Raw genomic sequence first — 19,529 nt, 5'->3', positions numbered from 1 at the left:
TGAGCCTCATTTTTCGATTTTCGCTTTGTCGTCCGCACGGTGAAAATATGTACGGTGGAGTTAATAATTTTCATAATTTTGCTGCATTCGTAATTTTTAGGACTTCGTGAATAACTGGCGTTATTTTTGGCCGAAGTATCATCCTCTTGAGTACGGAATTCAGAGCCACGGAAAACAAAACAAAACAAAACAAAAACGTCCGCTGATACGATCCACTAACTCGAAGTTTAGTACTGACTGGGATTTCACAATTCTGGTTGAAATAAAAATCTTGTAGTTTACTGGTTCTTGTCCGCATGAGGGCGCAATGCCTGCTGTGATGCAATTCCCGCATGTGTTACACACAGTACAGACAGGTCCATTAGCACTAGATGTACACTGCACTAGCTACTGTTCTAGTGCACATGTATGTACGAGTACCGAAACCCATGCATGAGGGCCTGGGGACAAGACGTGAATGCGCTCTTGGGGGTTTTAGCCATTTAGTATCCCGAAATCGCCACTTCAAGGGAAAACAGAAAAGTCTTGCCTTTCTGCCAAAGACAGTAGTAGCCGTAATCTACTCGGAACCATTTCCGTAGCAGTCAAGACGCAGGAAGCCTAGTTACAGTGACGGATTTCGACTGAGAAGATCAGCGAACAAGACGCCACCAGCCTCGGCGAGTCCAGCTTACAAAATCGTTTGCACGTTGACTGAGCTTGCTTGTGTAGTTGTGGTATTTTCTATTTTGCTAAGTGATACAGACATTAATTAACCCATGGCTGCTGCTCTTAATACGTTATTTTCCAGATTAGGGAAGCTCGGTGTGGGAGTAGCCATTGTTGGTGGTGTTGTAAACTCTGCTCTTTATAACGGTAAGTCTGTCTTTTGATTCGATTTTGTTGGTGTAACACTAACAGTAAGTGAGTAACACCAACACTGACTAACCTGCTAACAGTTGCAGCATGTACAGGATAGACTCTAAAACACTATTAGATATTATATTTTGGATCAAAAAATTATCCTCTGGTGATTGGTTGAAAGAGCTTCACGTGATTGTAGGTATTTTCAACTAGGGCCTAGAGATGTCAGAATGTTGACACTCTATTCCCATACAATATGTAAAGTGCTAGGCCTATTTGCAAAATGACGTTCTAAGGGTTAAACTAAGAGCAATGACGACATTTTGCAAATAGTATACCATTTTGCAAAATGATGTCACAAAGCAATTCTGAAATTGTGTGCAGCTTTGCACCATCTGTCTGTGAAATGTAACAATTTCTAACAAAACAATTGTGATGCCTTTTTTGTGACAATCGTGACAATTGTGAATTTTTTTTATCCAAACTAGGCTCTATAAACAAATATATTTTGCCTAATTTCGAATTTCTTGTTCAAACTATGAATAATAGAATCTACTAGGCCTCGGTGCTTCCAAAAAAAAAAAATTCACTTCGGGCTGTGCCCCTCATCATGCTCATACGATCAGTGAATAGTTCTTTTGGAGTCACCTCTGCCCATAGTTTGAACAAGAAACTCTCAACCCGAAGGCAAGGTCCTAGTAAAAAGTACAGTTTTGTAATGAATTAAGATTTTGAAATACATGTATTTTTGTATTGTATAAATATGACCAGTGATGACGGGGTATTCTGCAGTTCCAAATATACTGCACCAGTATTGATTTAAATTTACATTGTAATTTCTATAAAAAAAAGCTCTTCGTGTTCCTTGAACATTGTTGAATGAAGCCTATTTACAATTGAAGACGAATTAGAACCGTAATAGAAGCTAGAGTGGCTTGCTGCACATCGTAATCACTCAGAAGATGTTAGTGACTATTAAATAAGGTAAATATACTGTATATACATGTACAATGTATATGTCCCCCAATTAGTTGTAACTCTGCTATTCATTAGTTAGGTGGTCTACATCTTGAGAGTGGAGTGGAAAGAAAATTATTAAAGCAACAAAAAAAAAAGTTTTCTAGAAGGTATGGTAAGTGGGGTTACTTTTTTGTGAGGACTTGTAAATTTACACTTGTACAAATTGTACATGGCATGTTGACGTGGCTACACCCAGCACGTTCCCCATAAAACGATATTGAGCTTCTCCCTACCATGGATTACTGGTCGTACCATACAGTGTAGTTTAATATGGGTAAGCTCGACCTGGCTGGTAAACTCGGCCCCCAGCGCTCACATTTCAAGTGGCCGAGTTTCCCAGCTACAAGTAGGCTGAATTTACCCTTAACTACAATACATTATACAATGTACACGTACATGTAGTGTACAAGAGTATGGCTCTATCCTGTGACTTGGGCCATGGCTAATTTAAGAAAAATTCTTATCTGATGATTTAAAGGGTGTGTACAGTTCTGGTCGAGGTGAGGATTTAGCTTCAACGTTTTGCGAGATATTCAGAAACCACTCTATGAGATGTCAAAGAGCATGCAGTTCTACGGGGTATCAAAAGTTTATTCGATGAAAATCGGTTTTGTAATAGCTGAGATATCCAAAAACAAGATGAAACAAAGAGATTCTAATAAAGTTGTGGCATGTCGCCTTTTATTATTAGCACTGTTTGGGATATCTCAGCCATTTGAAAACCAATTTTCATCCTAAACATTGAATCCTTTTTAAAATCACATGCTCTTTCATATTTCATAAGAGGTTTCTCATTATCTCACTTAGGAATGTTCAAAACATGAATCCCCACCTCAACCACTACTGTACAGTCCCTTTAACGAACAGGTGGTGAACGTCGAGTAGTGTCATAGCTGACTTCTGTCAAACTTACATCGTATGGTTGGGGCACCACCTATCGACAGGGCACCTTCCCATCGACACCCTGCGTATCATGGCTGTTTGCGTATAGAACGAAAAAGTACGCGCGAGATTAAGTGTCATTAGCTATAAAAACAATAAAAACGAAGAAACGAAAATCAAACTCAAACAAACCAAGCTAAAAATTACACATCCGATCAGTAACGACGCATGGCTGTGAAATTCACGTGTATTACCTATGGCCTGTGAAATTCACGTGTATACCTATGCTGTGAAATTCACGTGTATACCTATGGAGGAGAGGGGGTGTCGATCGCAAGGTTCCCTTTTTAGCTGCGCGAAGAAAACGGAACGCACGCACTAAAATTGCGCTATTTTAAAACGGAGATTCATAATCAACGAGACGGTCACGACATTCAAAACTGCAGTATTTATGGCATATTTGAGGTAAGAATTAGGCGGATTTGTATTATATTTTTAGAATAAACAAGCTACAGATCCTTAGGGTGTCGATACGTGGTACCCCCAACCCTACAATGTAAGCGGCTTTCACAACATCTGGTTGCATGTCATTAGATCATTTCAGTCTGGATGATGAGATCTGTTACAAATGTGAGGCCAGGTTCTCATACTGTCGAGGAGTTGCCTATTCTATCCAAGATGGGCCTATTGTAGACCATGCATGTGCCTTGATTTTGACATTTCAAGTACAACTGCATTATGCAAGAATAAAGTGAGACTTTTGTAGGAACTATGCGGTGGCATATTATTGAATTTCACATCAATCTGTCACAGATTGGGAAGGGAAATGATGGTCTGTGTATCCTGGGAATTGTTGAATTTTAATTTGCTGTTTATAACTGTGACTGTTTTTCTTTTTTCACCCCAACTCTGCAGTTGACCCTGGACACAGAGCTGTCATCTTTGACCGTTTTGCAGGGGTGAAGGATTACGTGGTTGGGGAGGGAACTCACTTTCTCATCCCTTGGGTGCAGAGACCTATCATCTATGACTGTAGGAGCAAACCAAGAAATGTTCCCGTGACGACGGGAAGCAAGGGTGAGTTGGATGCCCGACAGGAACACAACTCACCTCCTTAACCTGTTAAAGATAAGTCCCGGGTATACATGTACTTGGGCTGGTGTCTTTGAGAAATGTGTGTAATAGCAAAATCAGTTAGTCATCGATGGGTTAAGCGAGTTGTTGCTATCGTACTTTGTACATGCTTCATTGCTCTTGCTATTATTATTTCATTAGCTCAGCTATGTACTTGTATGCTTCAATTGGCCAGCTTTGGTATTCAATCTCCTCTTCAATTAGTCTTGCATTCATTCTTTTCCATAGGAATGCAGTAGTGTGTTTAATTTATATACATGTATTTCTAGAGTGTCAATCTTATTCTTCAGTTTTGGAGTGTCTAGCACAATTTGCTGTCTGTATTTCATCCTGCTTTGTTGTCCCCGCCGAACGAGTTCGAGCAGGGGACTATGAAACGGGCACCGTACGTGTGTGTGTCCGTGTGTCCGTCTGTCCGTCTGTCTGTCTGTCTGTCTGTGCGTCCGTGTGTGATCAAAATGTTCAAAATGCTACTCCTTCACCATTTCTAACCCGATTTTGATTCTGTTTGCTTTATATGATAGCACTACATGGGAGCTTTGAAACTCCTATACAGAATTTCAGTTGTGACCTTTGACCTTGACCTTTGACCTATATTGTACATTTTGCTTCAAAATGCTACTCCTTCGCCATTTCTAACCCGATTTTGATTCCGTTTGCTTTATATGATGGCACTAGGTGAGGGCTTCAAAACTTCTACACAGAATTTTGACCTTTGACTTCTTTGACCTTTGACCTTGATTTTTGACCTATATTGTACATTGCCTACAAAATGCTACTCCTTCGCCATTTCTAACCCGATTTTGATCCCGTTTGCTTTATGTGATGGCACTAGGTGAGGGCTTCAAAAGTTCTACACAGAATTTTGACCTTTGACTTCTTTGACCTTTGACCTTGATTTTTGACCTATATTGTACATTTTGCTACAAAGTGCTACTCCTTCGCCATTTCTAACCCGATTTCAATTCCGTTTGCTTTATGTGATGGCACTAGGTGAGGGCTTCAAAACTTCCACACAGAATTTTGACCTTTGACTTCTTTGACTTTTGACCTTGATTTTTGACCTATACCATGTATTGTACATTTTGCTACAAAGTGCTACTCCTTCGCCATTTCTAACCCGATTTAAATTCCGTTTGCTTTAAGTGATGGCACTAGGTGAGGGCTTCAAAACTTCTACACAGAATTTTGACCTTTGACTTCTTTGACCTCTGACCTTGATTTTTGACCTGTATTGTACATTTTGCTACCAAATGCTACTCCTACGCCATTTCTAACCCAATTTCGATTCCGTTTGCTCTATGTGATGGCACTAGGTGAGGGCTTCAAATCTTCTACACAGAATTTTGACCGTTGACTTCTTTGACCTTTGACCTTGATTTTTGACCTATATTGTACATTGGCTACAAAATGCTACTCCTTCGCCATTTCTAACCCGATTTCGATTCCATTTGCTTTATGTGATGGCACTACATGTAGGTGAGGGCTTCAAAACTTCTACATAGAATTTTGACCTTTGACTTGTTTGGCCTTTGACCTTGATCTTTTTACCTACATTGTACATTTTGCTACTAAATGCTACTTCCGGCGGGGACATATATTACGCACCGCGTAATTTCTACTTTTCCTTGTTTTGTTTTGTTTTGTTTTGTTACTGTCTGTATTTCATCCTGCTTTGTTTTGTTTTGTTTTGGTTTGGTTTGTTTTGTATTTTGGGGGAGGACTGAAACATTATTGTCAATATTTTGTTTTCTATGTTTCCATATCAGTAGTATTATGTTTAGTCAATCTTAAGATTCATATAAAAATCTTGTTTAAAATCATTGTGTATGACCAGGGGTGTATGACTGCTGCCAAAAGTGTCTGCCTCTGTTCTGACTAATGCAAGAGTCAGAATAAACAAATATTAGTCAAGAGAAATATAAAATTCTTGGGTCCTATAAATCTAAGCAGTGGGAAAGATATTACTCTACTCGTAACATTTCATTATACAATCTCCTTGTGAACCAAAAGACTGCAAAATTAGATAATGCATTTAAAGACACCCAGTCGCGAGGATACATGGACATATTTCAGCCGCGGGCGGCAGCACGTAAACTCGCTTCCGAAGTTGCTACGAAGCGAAATGTGTGTGTGCGCAGGACATCCCTAAAGCAATGTATCGCGCTATAGTATCTCGTTTGCTCGCTTGATTGATCTGAGCGCGGGGAGTACGTTTTGTGTAATGTGAATTGAATGTATGGTATACTGTATGTACTGTGTGATGCAATGTTCGCATGAGCTATAGTAGCTAGCTGCCTATACTTGTACGACTACAGTGTACGCCTTCTCTTCATCGCACCGTCGATCGTCGTCAGTCGTTAACTACACTGTAATCGTCAGATCAGATTATATATAGGTAGGGTGGCCATCATCAGGGCTCGACCTTAACTTTTTTTTTAGGAAGCCAGCCGGGCTCCTCAGGGACCTTTTTAGGGAGCCAAATTGAGTTTTAGGGAGCCACGGTTCCCTCAGTCACAATCAGCAGTAGAGGTCTATTGCGTGTATTAACCTGGTGGAGAAGATTTCATTTAGATATAACATGCATTTCTCCACAGACACAAGCCTGAGATACCTTGTTCTTAGTCTCTAACACACAGTGTGTGTGTGTGTGTGTGTGTGCGTGCGTCGCACGTGCATGCGTATGTGTGTGTGTGTGTGACTGTGCCTGCCACGTGCACCTGCGTGTGTGTGTGTGTAGGTGTTTTGTGTGGTCCCTCTCCCATTCCCTGGTGTAATTTCTTACCCTGGTCTGATCATATCGTCTTTCTTTCTCGGTTCTTCTTTTTTTTTTAGCTGCAAGGTGTGGGTTAGAAACAATTATGTAACGCCACATGTTGATTGATCAGCAGAGCTGCCAAGCTTTGGAAGCACAAATCCGTACTCAGCAGCTCCAAAATCCGTATTTTCCACCAGAATCTGTATTTTTTCCATCTCCCTCTTTTTGCCATCTTGAATTAAACTCGTCGACTTATAAGGCCTACAAGCTCTTTAACATAACATTACGACACATGCTGAAGTATCGAGCTGGTCACCAGCACGATAAAGAATCCAAACTACGCAATGTTCAGAGTTGATTGATTGCTTTCTCTCAATGCATGTGTACAAGACTACAAGTGCATGTATGTACCTCCAGAAACTTGCTGGGCTGGTTATGGAAGCTTCCACTATCTAGCAGGGGAGGGGGAATGCTTTCATCTTCTCAAGAAAGCTTCTGTGTCAGTGAATGCAAAACTCTGTTCGCTGTTTCCAACTATTGTTTACTATAAAACATAATCATGCGTTGTTTTCAGGCTTTTTAATTTTACTGGATTTTAAACATCAGTATTTTCCGAAAGTACCGGTATTCCAATTTCTTTTACCCTAACTGGAATCGGAAAGTCTGCTATAACGATGATCGCAAAATGCCGCGCTGTGTGTGGTTGCGCCAATGTGCAAACACGTGGTTGTACTTTCAAGTTTAAAGGAATGCGCCATGTGCTCCTGCCTAAGAGGTTACTGCAAGTTCGATGGATCGAATGCGCCATAGCTGAGCTGATGGCTTGTTTACGGTAAACATGCAGTTTACATTCGATACGAAGAAGTCATTACGTTTTTCACGAGGAAAAACATACTAACAAACAAAAAACACCTACGAACGAATGTTGATAGCCAAAACTTTGAAAAGTAATAAGCAGTTATGATGAGCATGAACTGAAATTAATTGTCATGATTTTGCTGTCTAAGCAGGTGATGACTGCATCTCATTGGACCTACTCATAGTGAATTTGTCTTGGCATACAATACCTTTTAAGTATTTCTGTGATTACCTTTTTAACTGACTGATTAATCGATCCTTTTTTATTGTTCAGGGAACATAAGATATTCGATTAAGTACACTATATTCGACTGTTTGATGTTTCCTACTATATGGGCCAAAAGAAAGGCTATAGAATCACGATATCTTTGCAATGATTCCTTTAATTCAACTAATGAGCTGGTTCTTCGATCGATATTTCCAGGATATTTACATGCTGTTTATTCCAGTGCGCGCATTCTTTCGTCTGGCACGCACCTGGGTGTGGCACCTGCTTTTGTGGAAATTTCCACAAGGGGAGAGGGGTGGGTGTCAAGTTTCTTCGAGCCGAAGAGACTGCGCGCATGTATTCAGTATTTCACAATCTCTTCGCTCTAATTTATTGTAATTCATGCTTTCCCCTTATTCTTTGTTGATATTGAACATTTAGATTTAACTTTACGAAGGTTGGTAGATCGTGGATCTTTTTGTTGTGAGGTGTATGTAATTTCTTTTTTTTTTAATCATTCTTTGGAGGGGAAAGAACTTAGAAGAGTAAGGGGAAAGAAGAACAAGAGGGAAAGTGAAATAAAACGAACGGCACGTACGCTCAGCATGCAGTAAGCCGTCTTTTTATACCAGCATAGTTTTCATCATCACCATCAGACATCACTCAGATCATTTTAGCCTTTTCCTATCAACATTAAGAAACACGCACAGTCCCTCGAGATAAAAACCGAGGAAAATAAATAACAAATACAAAGTATCAACACCTACCAACACAAATATTTAGAAAAGACAACACACGTCGCTTCGATTCGAAAAAGTATTGCAGCAAAGTGGAGAAATCGCCGTTACGGAAATAACAGTGCGAGACACTTGAAAGAATTACGTTTAAATATTTCAAAGTATAAAGGGAACGGATAAAGTGATATAAAATGGAAGAAATCGTACCAAACGAGGTGTGAGAAACGACAGAAATAGAACGATAAGTTTAGTAGGAAGTAGGATTTAATAGGCCCTAGCAAGTTTGCAGCACCGAAAGCTACGCGAAAATTAATACACATTGGAAACTCTGTATTGCGACGAGATCCTTGGACCTTGGGATCATCAATAAACGATACAAAACAAAGGAAATTAATTCATTTTGACCGGAAAATAGTTTGTTATAAGTATTCTGTTATATGAGATCTCCTTTAATAGGCCTAGAAATACATCGAGTTTCCACGATACTCGCGGGAAAGAAAGCTCGAACGCTTTTCACCTGCACATGCTGCTCCTTTAATAGTGCACATCAATACACGAACAGAAACTCACCTCTTCCTTGCAGAAAAATGATGCAATAACGTTACAAAAACACACACACAACACTCTAAAAATCATTTCGCACTTGGGAGGCAAGGGAAAAGCGGAAGAAGTAGAGAAAATGAAGCAGACATTGCACAACGGAGCGCTTCTACCCCGACTAAAAACGAAATAGTGTACTGTTTATAGTGGCAGCTGGCTAGTGTGTAGCTTAGCTATCATACTCACGCTCCCCAGCCGGCCACACATGGGGATACCACGGCGATCGATGTAAACATCCAGGGTCCGTAGGCGACAGGGATTCAGGCGCGCGGAGTTCCGTTCGGTGTCCACAGTACGCAAGCAGCGAATTGCATGTGCGCACACTATTCTATAATAGAAGATACGAACACACACACGTCGGGTACACACACACACACACACACACACGTACACATGCGGGCAACGTGGGCCGGCTGGAGAATGAAGCATGTTAAATGTTCAGCGTGTAGTCTATATTGCAATTTCAGGGATAATAACTTCGAGCGTCAGGGCTCGCTGCGCGCGCCGGGGCCGCTCGCGCTCGTCGATAGAGTGAGTGTGTACATAAACTATGATTCTGTCTTGAAACGTGAGGCTCTACGGCAAAAAAAACTTAAGGAGCCAGCCGGGCTTTTTTCATACATTTCTGGGGAGCCCGTAGCGATTCTGGGGAGCCAATGGTCCCCGGGCTCCCGCTAAGGTCGAGCCCTGATCATGGACGATGACACATCGTCATGGGTAGCGGATATTACCGCCGAGTTGTCCATTCTGAACGCGGACGATTGGGTCGGAGACCCTGTGTCTTGTGTAGCACTACTACATATCGACCACTCTTATTGAAACCGACCGCGTATAATTCGCGCACTGAACACTTAGTACGCACTTTTCTGCGCGCAAAGCACATAAAAATGGATTGGCTTTGAATGTAGATGAGGATGGTGTGGGAAAACGCGATAATTCACTGTTCATTAATGGTTTTAATCAAGGACAAAATTTCGAATGAATATTCTCACCGAATCGTAATGACAGCACAATGTAATGTCTATGGAAGTTTCTAAAAGGCTTCTAAAAAGCTTCGTACAACACGGTGTTCAATACAACTCGGTTTGCGTGCATTGTCAATGCAAAAACAGCGGTCGATCCTATTAACGCGATTTACCGCGGGGAGCTGAAACGAGGCCACGCAAGTTCGTCGGCGATATTTTTGCACTGAAACTTCGAATCGAAAACGGAACAACGGCATTTGATAGAGCTGGATTTTCTTTTTTTTTTTTCTTTTTTTTTACGTGAATTTCAGTGTTAAATATTCTTATCAAGCAGATAAACATTAGGCGGTCGATTAGTAGTAGGTCCAACCATACTTGCCCTGGCGTGTGTAAATTCAGGACGGGGACCGGAAGCGACTGTGCCCGTGCAGGGCCAACGGCCACAGTTGCACTGCACAGTGTAACTGTGGCCGTGATAGAAGGGGGCCGTGCACCAACCGACATACCTTCAAGTCGAAGTATAGGGCCTAAACTAGAATCTATTATTGTTAGATCTATCATCTTTGAACATTTAGTACCCCTGTTTAAACGTTAGAGTTCTACCAGATCTATTGGGTTAGACTACATGTATGATGGAGCTTGCGATAGATCTATTCATTTTTTTTATTTATTTGCAATTATAAAATCATATTCTTGGGGAATTTGCATAACATGATTGATATGAAAAACTTCTCATTTAATGGGACTAATGACATTAAACTGACCCAGCAAATGTCATTTCAATTACGGCATTATCATAATTTGACATAAATGAGAACGCGGAATTATACATAGAAAAATAGGCCTACTTGTCGATCAAACGCAAATGCCCTAAAGTTACTGATACTACTACTACTAGATTAGAAAAAGTCATTCCACTTCAATCACTGATTCATGTGTAGACTTCTACTTACACATCATCTGGATCTGGATTCCTTGAAGTTGTTGACTTGGCCAGCTGGGGTTGCTTGATTGGCGTAAGCCGTGGCAACACAATTCCACCGTGCATGTCGTAACACGAATTTGCACATTCTAAATAAAAATTCCTGCAAAACTGTTCATGCAACTCCAGCAAGTGGAAAGCAAAATTTTCATCGGCACGCTGATGCTGAAGCCTCCCCCTCTGGTCTCTTACTTGTCCTCCAGCTAAGAACACGTCTCTCTGCGTTCTCCACTCGTCGATAGCGTCAAACAAGTAGATACGTTGCCTCGAGTTGGACGGCTGTTTGATCTCCATTGTGAGGTTTCATTACTAAACCAAAGCCAAGGCTAAGCCGAAACAGTACAGCACTTTTTATTGCAAACAGTACTCGCATACCACACACAATATTGATACTGACATACCGGTACCGACGACTTTCTATCAACTTTGTTATGTTACGATCCGGCCCAACGTACTGTAAGCTGTACGTATAACACATGCAGCTGACGCAGCAGACAACATTGCACGATGAGATCATAACAACCTGCCATATGGCCATATGCATTGCAACTTGCTATACATGAAGCTTAGAGTTTTAATATTTCTTCATCAAAGCATATTTATAAATACCAAATATTAAACAACGTAATATATGAATAATTTATGATATTGTTATATAATATTTTCAGACATTTTTAAATACATGTATTATTGCCTAGATTGCTGAAATTGGCACCATAGTGCATATAAACAGAGACTGGAGCCAGATACGTACGTACGTACGTACACCCTACAGCTCTCACTACTTGTTGTGTCGCGGACCGGGAGAGATTTTTCATGCGCATGGCTGTTGTGCGGTTTTGTGCATGCACCCATTCGGCCCCATTCGGTAGGTATTCGGGCGTCCATCTTGAAATTACAGTGGACAGCTCGCACGGCGCTCGTGCCCCATCAGGTTTTCGCTGGTGCGCTGCGTAGCGTCGTGTTCGGCATTCGGTACGTACGGGGGTACAATAACGGGAGGAGCAGCTTGTCGTGCTTTTCTACTGAGCTGCGAATCGCCTGCGACGACCGGCTGCCTTTAACAAAATTTCATGTTTTCTTTTATTCCTTGATTGATCGATTTTAACATTTATGTATTAATGGTCAAAGAAAAAAAGCAACAATCATGACAGCCCACAGACCAAATTGACATAGTTTGTGATAACAATATATCAATTATTACATCCCCCACAATGTACAATTTGTTAATCAAAATAGATGACATATTAAAACAGGTAGCACACAATGTACATAAACAACTCCATCCTTCTCCTTTCTTTTCTTCTTTTTTTTTTTTTTTTGTAGTAAGATAATTTTCAAATGTCAGTAGCTTGAACTGTCCCAGGCAGAGCAATGTGTAATATCATCCTCTTTTGTAACTTCCTGCTTTAGCATTCTTTTTATTGGTAAACATTTTTACTCTTCAAACAGATTTGCAGAATGTCAACATCACTCTTCGTATTCTTGTCCGGCCCATGGTTGCTGAACTCCCAAAGTTGTACGTCAACCTTGGTGAGGATTATGATGATAGGGTGCTACCCTCCATCACAAATGAAGTCCTGAAAGCAGTAACGGTAAGCAGCTTGAAGTGACCACTGCAAAGATTGATTGATTGATAGATTGATTGATTGACTGATTGATCAACTGATTTATTGGTAGATACACTGTACATGTATATCGAGAGTCTACATTTGCAGATTGTAGAACTGGGGCCCTAAATAATTTTCTAGACAATTATGTTATTTGCCTTTGTGTTTTCATAACATGCTATGATGATAACATTGCAGATGAATGCAGTGTACAAGAACATATACAGTAAAACAAGGAACGTTTGCATGCCTTTTAATCTCGCGAATTTTGCGAGAGCCAAGATTTGTGACGTTAAAATGCATGTGAAAAATCTTTGTCTACACTATATGCATTGAATGTAAGAGGCAATTCGCGAAAATTTCATGCCGCAAAAATATTGTGTTTTACAGTATTTAAAGGGAACCCTTTTCCTACAATGTAACTTGAAAACAAGGTTGCCAATACTTGTGCCTCAGATTTTCTCTTGTTGTGAGCAATACCATGTTATATAATGTACTTAAAAGAGACTAGCTAAATACAGTGATGGAAAGTTGGGATTGCAAAATCCACTTTGTTAAAAGCAAAACCTCATTGTAAACATTCTTTAAAAACAGACTAGCTGCAATATGAACAGTACTGGAAAATTGGGACCGTCATATTCACCTCACTATTAAAGGGACTGTACAGTACTGGTTGAGGTGGGGATTCATGTTTTGAACATTCCTTAGTGAGATAATGAGAAACCTCTTATGAAATATGAAAGAGCATGTCATTTTAAAAAGGATTCAACGTGTATTTGATGAAAATTGGTTTTCAAATGGCTGAGATATCCCAAAAAGTGATAATTATAAAAGGCGACAGGCCACGCCTTTTATTAGGATCTCTTTGTTTCACCTTATTTTTGGATATCCCCGCCATTTCAAAACCAATTTTCATCAAATAAACTTTTGATACCCCTTAGAATTGCATGCTCTTTGACATCTCATAGCGGGGTTTCTGAATATCTCACAAAATGTTAACCCGTTGAGGATGAGTCCCGAGTATACTCGGGCAAGCATCTATGGGAAATGCGTGTTGTAGCAAAATCAAACCGTCCTCAACGGGTTAAAAGCTAAATCCTCACCTCAAGCAGAACTGTACACACCCTTTAAAAAGCGATACCTCTTTTTGACCAAGCTCCGGTCAGTTACTTAGCTCATTATACCAGAATTTTCCTGTACCACTTTTCATTGCCTGCTGATTAATGTTAATTTCTTTGTACCATGTAACACCCATTTTCACTGTAGGCTCAATTCGATGCTGGAGAGCTGATCACACAGAGAGAATTAGTATCACAGAGGGTCAACGAAGAACTCACTGAACGAGCAGGACAATTTGGACTCATCTGTGATGACATTTCTCTGGTTAGTTTTTGTGGGTTGTTTTTTTTTTTTTTTCTACCACCTTGTTTGGTGTGCATGGAGAGGTCTAATCCTTGCTTTTTACGGGAATTTGTGGATCCAGAAAATGCAGAAATACAAAACACTGTATTAACAGACCACTTCAGTGAAATTTGAGGGAAATTGGTCAAAAAGTTTTGAGGTTTGAGGCTATACCAAATTTGTCTAATGCCCACAGTTTATTATTCAACAAAGTGGGAAAAATCCAAGGAGACAAAATTGCAATTAGACCATCTGGTCATTAGACTGAACGATAAGTAGCCAAACTTGGCATTAGACAAAGTATGAATTAGACCAAACGGGCATTAGACGAAATTGATAGTAGACCGAACGAGTACAGACGTAGTGGTGTTCGACGAACTGGGAAGTAGACCATCTGATAGTAGACCAAGTGGCGATAAACCATGGCAGTGATCAGGGGCGGATCCAGGAATTCTGTAAAGGGGGAGGGCGCAAGTAATATTTCTGGCGCCACTTCCTGGTTTCATTTCATTTTTTTCTTGTTATTTCTTTTGTTTTTAACGAAAAATAAAGGGGGGCGTGCGCCAGTTCGCCCCCTTCTGGATCCGCCACTGGTGATGTTTTATAATCATGTCCTACTCCTATCTCTTTCTCTCTCTCAGACACATCTGACCTTTGGCAGGGAGTTCACACTGGCCGTTGAGATGAAGCAGGTCGCTCAGCAGGAGGCAGAGAGGGCGCGATTCCTTGTAGAAAAGGTGAGAGTGAAATTCTTTCGTCGAGGTGTTTTTATTTCAACTGATTGACAACTTGCCCTACATCGCTGTAAATAGCACTGAATTGATCAGTATCATGGCTACTACTAAAACACTGATCAATTCAGTGCTTACTTTATATGTCGATGTAGGGCAATTTGTCGATCAGTTGCAATAAAGGTGAGAGTGATTAGAGGAGACTTCCTTGATTTCCCAAAGGTGGCAGTGTTCTTCAAGACGTTATAGCATGTCTTCCTATAGTCCCACGGCATTTCTTTCTGCATTATATGCTATATGAGAAAATACTGCAAGAGTGGATGTTTTCGCGCTTGGCTGAGTAAGATGAATTTTGCATGTTTTTATTTTCGTGCTGGTTTCTGGTAGCGCAAAGTGCCCCAAAATTTCCACATTGTGAAAATTTCCACTTTTACAGTAGCATATAATATGAATATAAGAGGTCATGTCCTGTAGTGGAATGTGTTAGGTGCAGTCAGGTTGGAGGGCCAGGGTTGCAGCCAATACCTATCTCATACTGTATGTGTATTATATCCTGCAACAAGATGGTTTATCCACAATCTTCCTTACTGCTGGGGTCTATTAGTATATGAATAATATACATAATAAGGGCATTAGTAAGAATTGCCCAGGAACAACTGTACGCACCTGTGGAACAGTCTTGCATGCCGGGGGGGGGGGGGGGGGGGGGGGGGGGGGGGGGGGGAGGAGATAGCCATTCATGTCAGACTGTCTGAATGTATCAAATGGGGGTAATTATGCAAATACCTGCACAAAATAATTTATAGTATTTGTTTATGAAACAATGAAGCAAATCCTTGTTTCATAAACCATCCTCATCATGACCTAATAAAATGATGAAATCTCGCGCAGTCACCATTGCAATGTGAAAGTTCTAATGACCAGTCACTATACTTTGCTTATGACCAGTCATATACGAAATTATGCATTTAAAGGCAAAATGAATGCCTGGTCATGTGTACACATTCAACCAATCGTTTGACTAGGATCTGCTTCTTTTCTATAATGGGTCATACAGTGTACAACGTAGGTGATGGCGTTGCATACTGCTGTCATAGGATTAAACTATTGTGTGGCAAACAGACAGCCTTGCTAGGATGTATGGCAGAGCCTGGAGTTGATGCTTTGTAAATGCAGGTTTGATTGTACTGAAGTGGTTAATGATGTCTTGTAAAGCTGCACTTTACACCCCTGGGGTCTACTTTATGAAATCATCACTTAAAAGTCTTTACATAAATCTCAGAATATCAAACGTTGCTCTTATTTAGCTATGTAGAGAAGTAAAATCCATTTCATGAAGTCTTTCACAAGTGTGTCTTACGAGCTGAAATTTTCTCATAAGTGTTTTATGAGCAATAAATCTCATAAGACTTTCATAAAATAGACCCCAGAACATGGTTGGGAAAAGCCAAATTAAAAGCAATCATCCTTACAATTACCTCTCACACCATCGACTGAGCATATTCAGAAGAGTTAATGTCTCCAGTGCTATTTACACAATAAATGCATACTTGCGTGGTCTACTACAGGCGGAGCATCAAAAGCGAGCGGCGATCACAACGGCGGAGGGTGATTCCATTGCGGCCGGCCTCCTGGCCAAGGCATTCTCCAAGGCCGGCAACGGACTCATCGAACTGCGCAAGCTGGAGGCAGCGGAGGACATCGCGTACCAGATGTCGCGATCGCGCAACGTGTCGTACCTGCCCCCCGGACAACAGACCCTCCTCAGTCTTCCGCAGTAGAGTTCTTCACATTGCATTCTGATCATGCCATATTGCGTATTAAGCAGTTGTTTTTCTATAAATTTGTGAAGTATTCTGGGAGAGGTACTGTACTTGGAAGATGTGAAGTCAATTTGTCCTGAAGCATTGCGTGGGGCAGACTATCAACTGCCTGACCAGGCTATTGTACAAAGTGCAGGAAATCATCTACTGCAACCATTTGGGCAGAAATTTGCCTTGTTTGACATTGCATGGCAGAATCTCCAGGCCTTTGGTGCATTTGTCTCCATTTCAAAACCTGAATTTAAACATACAGTAAGTGTGGCAAGACATCTACAAATTACCGTATCAAAATCACCAAAAACTAAAAAATATGATAATTGTCATGTGGACCATGAATAACAATGTGTGTAGAAGTATCTTGCTGTGTGTAATGTAAATACCAGCCTTGTGATACTTACTATTTACATTTACTTGTAAGGGTAAAAACAAAACAAAAAAATTATTTAGTTGTCCCAAATCTAGCTTTTACGAGGTGGGGACCATGTTGAAAAAAAATACAGAAGGTTCATTGTTCGCATCCTTCATCACCATTTTCCAGTCCGGCCCGATACATAAATACTGTGAACTCTGCTTTTATGCCTCCATATCAGTCATAAAAATTTTCCCCGCTCTAACGAGAAGAGAGGATTGATTATTTTCTGCTCTAGAGTCCAGAGTTTTGCGGTGAAATATTGCAAACATGCAACATATCCCCTACCTATGCGAGGATAAGGGAAAATAAGTGGATGAAATTAGTATAAAAGACAGGATAAATTTCTTATTATTATTTTAGGGACATCCGAGTACAGCAGAAAATCAAATTTCATTTTCATTGTTGTGCCGGTGAAGTTAATAGTTTCTTGCTGTTATGTCCTTATTTTGTCTAAGAAAAATAAAATGAAGGTTTGAAATTTGAAGCTTGAGGAATATTCTCTTTCTGTTTTGTGGATACCAATTTATTGGATAAGTTGAGGAAACATTGCATATTTGATTGAATGCCCAATGTGGGGATAAAACAATATATCATTATAGCAGGTTGTTTTCTGTCTTTTGCCTTCATGTCAAAGAATGACATGTAAAATGGTTCAGTGTATTAGGTGTGGACAGGGGAAAACAAATAAAGGAATATGCTGTACGGTGATACATTGTATATCATTAAATACTGATCTGTGATACAAACTGTACAGTGATTTTGTGTCTGTGTTTGATCAGAAAGTGACTTTTCTGCATGTTCTAAATAATGCACATGACATTTAGTAAAGACATAATATACACACATGTATATATCAATTGATATCTACACATACACACACAGTCATACTACCCTTCTTGTGATGGTTGATATTGTGAATTCCTGTGGAGTGCATGATACATGTGTAGTATGAAGCACACATACAATTGTACAGTGATAGATTTGTGCTTACTCACTCTTCACGACTTTCTTCATCCAATATATATATATATATATATATATATATATATATATATATATATATATATATATGCCCATATAAAACTGGAACCCAGATGTAACAATCAGAAAAAAAGAATTGTTGGAATGAGGGGATTTGTCCAGTAACAATCGTTATATCCCTATTTTACTTTGTTCATTTTAACAAGCTTCATTGTAAGAAAATACAATGTACACGTAGTTGCAGTCCCAACTATTTGCCATATTGGGGTTCACAAGTTTATGCCTAGATGTATGTTAAGTATGCATGTGTGTGCGTGTGCAAGTATGATGTATGAATGCCTACATGCATGTCCAAATGTACATGTATTTCCTCAAGTATGTGTGTGTGAGTGGTCTTTGCACCATTGTCATTCTAAGAGTGAAGTATACAAGAGAATGTCTTTCTGTCAGTGTGTTACTAACCAGAATGGTTCTTTCATGCAAGGTTCTTGTACTGCACCACTCTCCACTACAAAAACCGCTTTACACAGATTGGCTCCGATTATGAAAACTGTATTTCAGTCTGATTCTTTGTTCTGCAAGAATGGCTTTAGTTTACGTTTTCTACAAGAATAGCTTCAAATACACAAGAGGCAGGATTTACAATAATTACACAGATATTCACTTTAAAAAAGATGGAAAACAAGTAACAAATTAACATGGCAACTACCAGTACTACACTTGTTTATATTTGTATGTGGTGTTTTTTTGGTTATTGAAAGTAGAATGTCTTACAAGGAGAAAATAACTGAGCACAATTCAAAGTTTACATGCCCCAGACTGTCCCTGTGTTTCATCAATCATAATAATGCATAAATGGATAGGCAACTACAGTTGTATTACAAACGGCTTCAATTTTGAAGGAAGGCATAAAAATCATCATTGACGAACAAATGGCAGACCAGTAATGAAAGGAAAGAATTTTTTTCTCTAACAAATTTGTTGGTACAAAAAATGTCAATCTCACATACATCTCAGATGATTTCCGTGTGACTCACAAGGTTAACATGAAATAACAGAATTTACACTCCCTGATTCAAATTCCATCAAGTGTACTGAGGAATGAGATGATCCAAACTACCATATTGTATACTTGGTAGATGCAGTCTATCTCAAACACAAATGTCATGATCTGGAAATAAAAGTCTTCTTTTCAGCTGCCCTCATCACTAATGCATCTTTTTTCCAAGTGCTACAAATAGATACCTACATTTACGCGTTCACTGCATTTTGTTGCCAAAATGCTAATAACATAATACATGAACAATAAAAATATTACACAATTTTAATGACACAGGATGTATATGTACATGAACATCACCTTTCCACACAAAAAAAGAATACAAAAACATTTATCATTTGTCTAGGAATGAAAGAAAAGAGGGGTATTGCCAAGATACATGTATGTACTGTTACGACCAAGAGTTGTGCATAGTAACGTTAGTACTAGTCAGAGAATAGCTCAAATGCTTGACAGATCTGCTAGACTTGTTCCTCTATCCATGCTACATTTTTGGTTGCTGACCTCACAAAGCTGCACCCATG

At 39.8% G+C, this 19,529-nt stretch overlaps 1 protein-coding gene across 1 annotated transcript; it reads left to right on the top strand.

Moving 5' to 3' along the window:
• The first annotated feature begins 379 nt into the window (after positions 1-379).
• LOC140245481 (prohibitin 1-like) lies at positions 380-17,715 on the top strand. Its single transcript, XM_072325051.1, has 6 exons — positions 380-855; positions 3,661-3,822; positions 12,440-12,582; positions 13,864-13,980; positions 14,640-14,735; positions 16,298-17,715. Exons 1-6 carry the CDS (start codon positions 759-761, stop codon positions 16,508-16,510), a joined length of 828 nt encoding a protein of 275 aa, XP_072181152.1. The 5' UTR covers positions 380-758; the 3' UTR covers positions 16,511-17,715.
• The last annotated feature ends 1,814 nt before the right edge of the window (positions 17,716-19,529 follow it).

The sequence above is a fragment of the Diadema setosum genome, chromosome 22, assembly GCF_964275005.1.
Source record: "Diadema setosum chromosome 22, eeDiaSeto1, whole genome shotgun sequence".
NCBI lineage: Eukaryota > Metazoa > Echinodermata > Echinoidea > Diadematoida > Diadematidae > Diadema > Diadema setosum.
The sequence above is the reverse complement of the archived record's forward strand: the minus strand, read 5'-3'. Positions and strand labels throughout refer to the sequence as shown.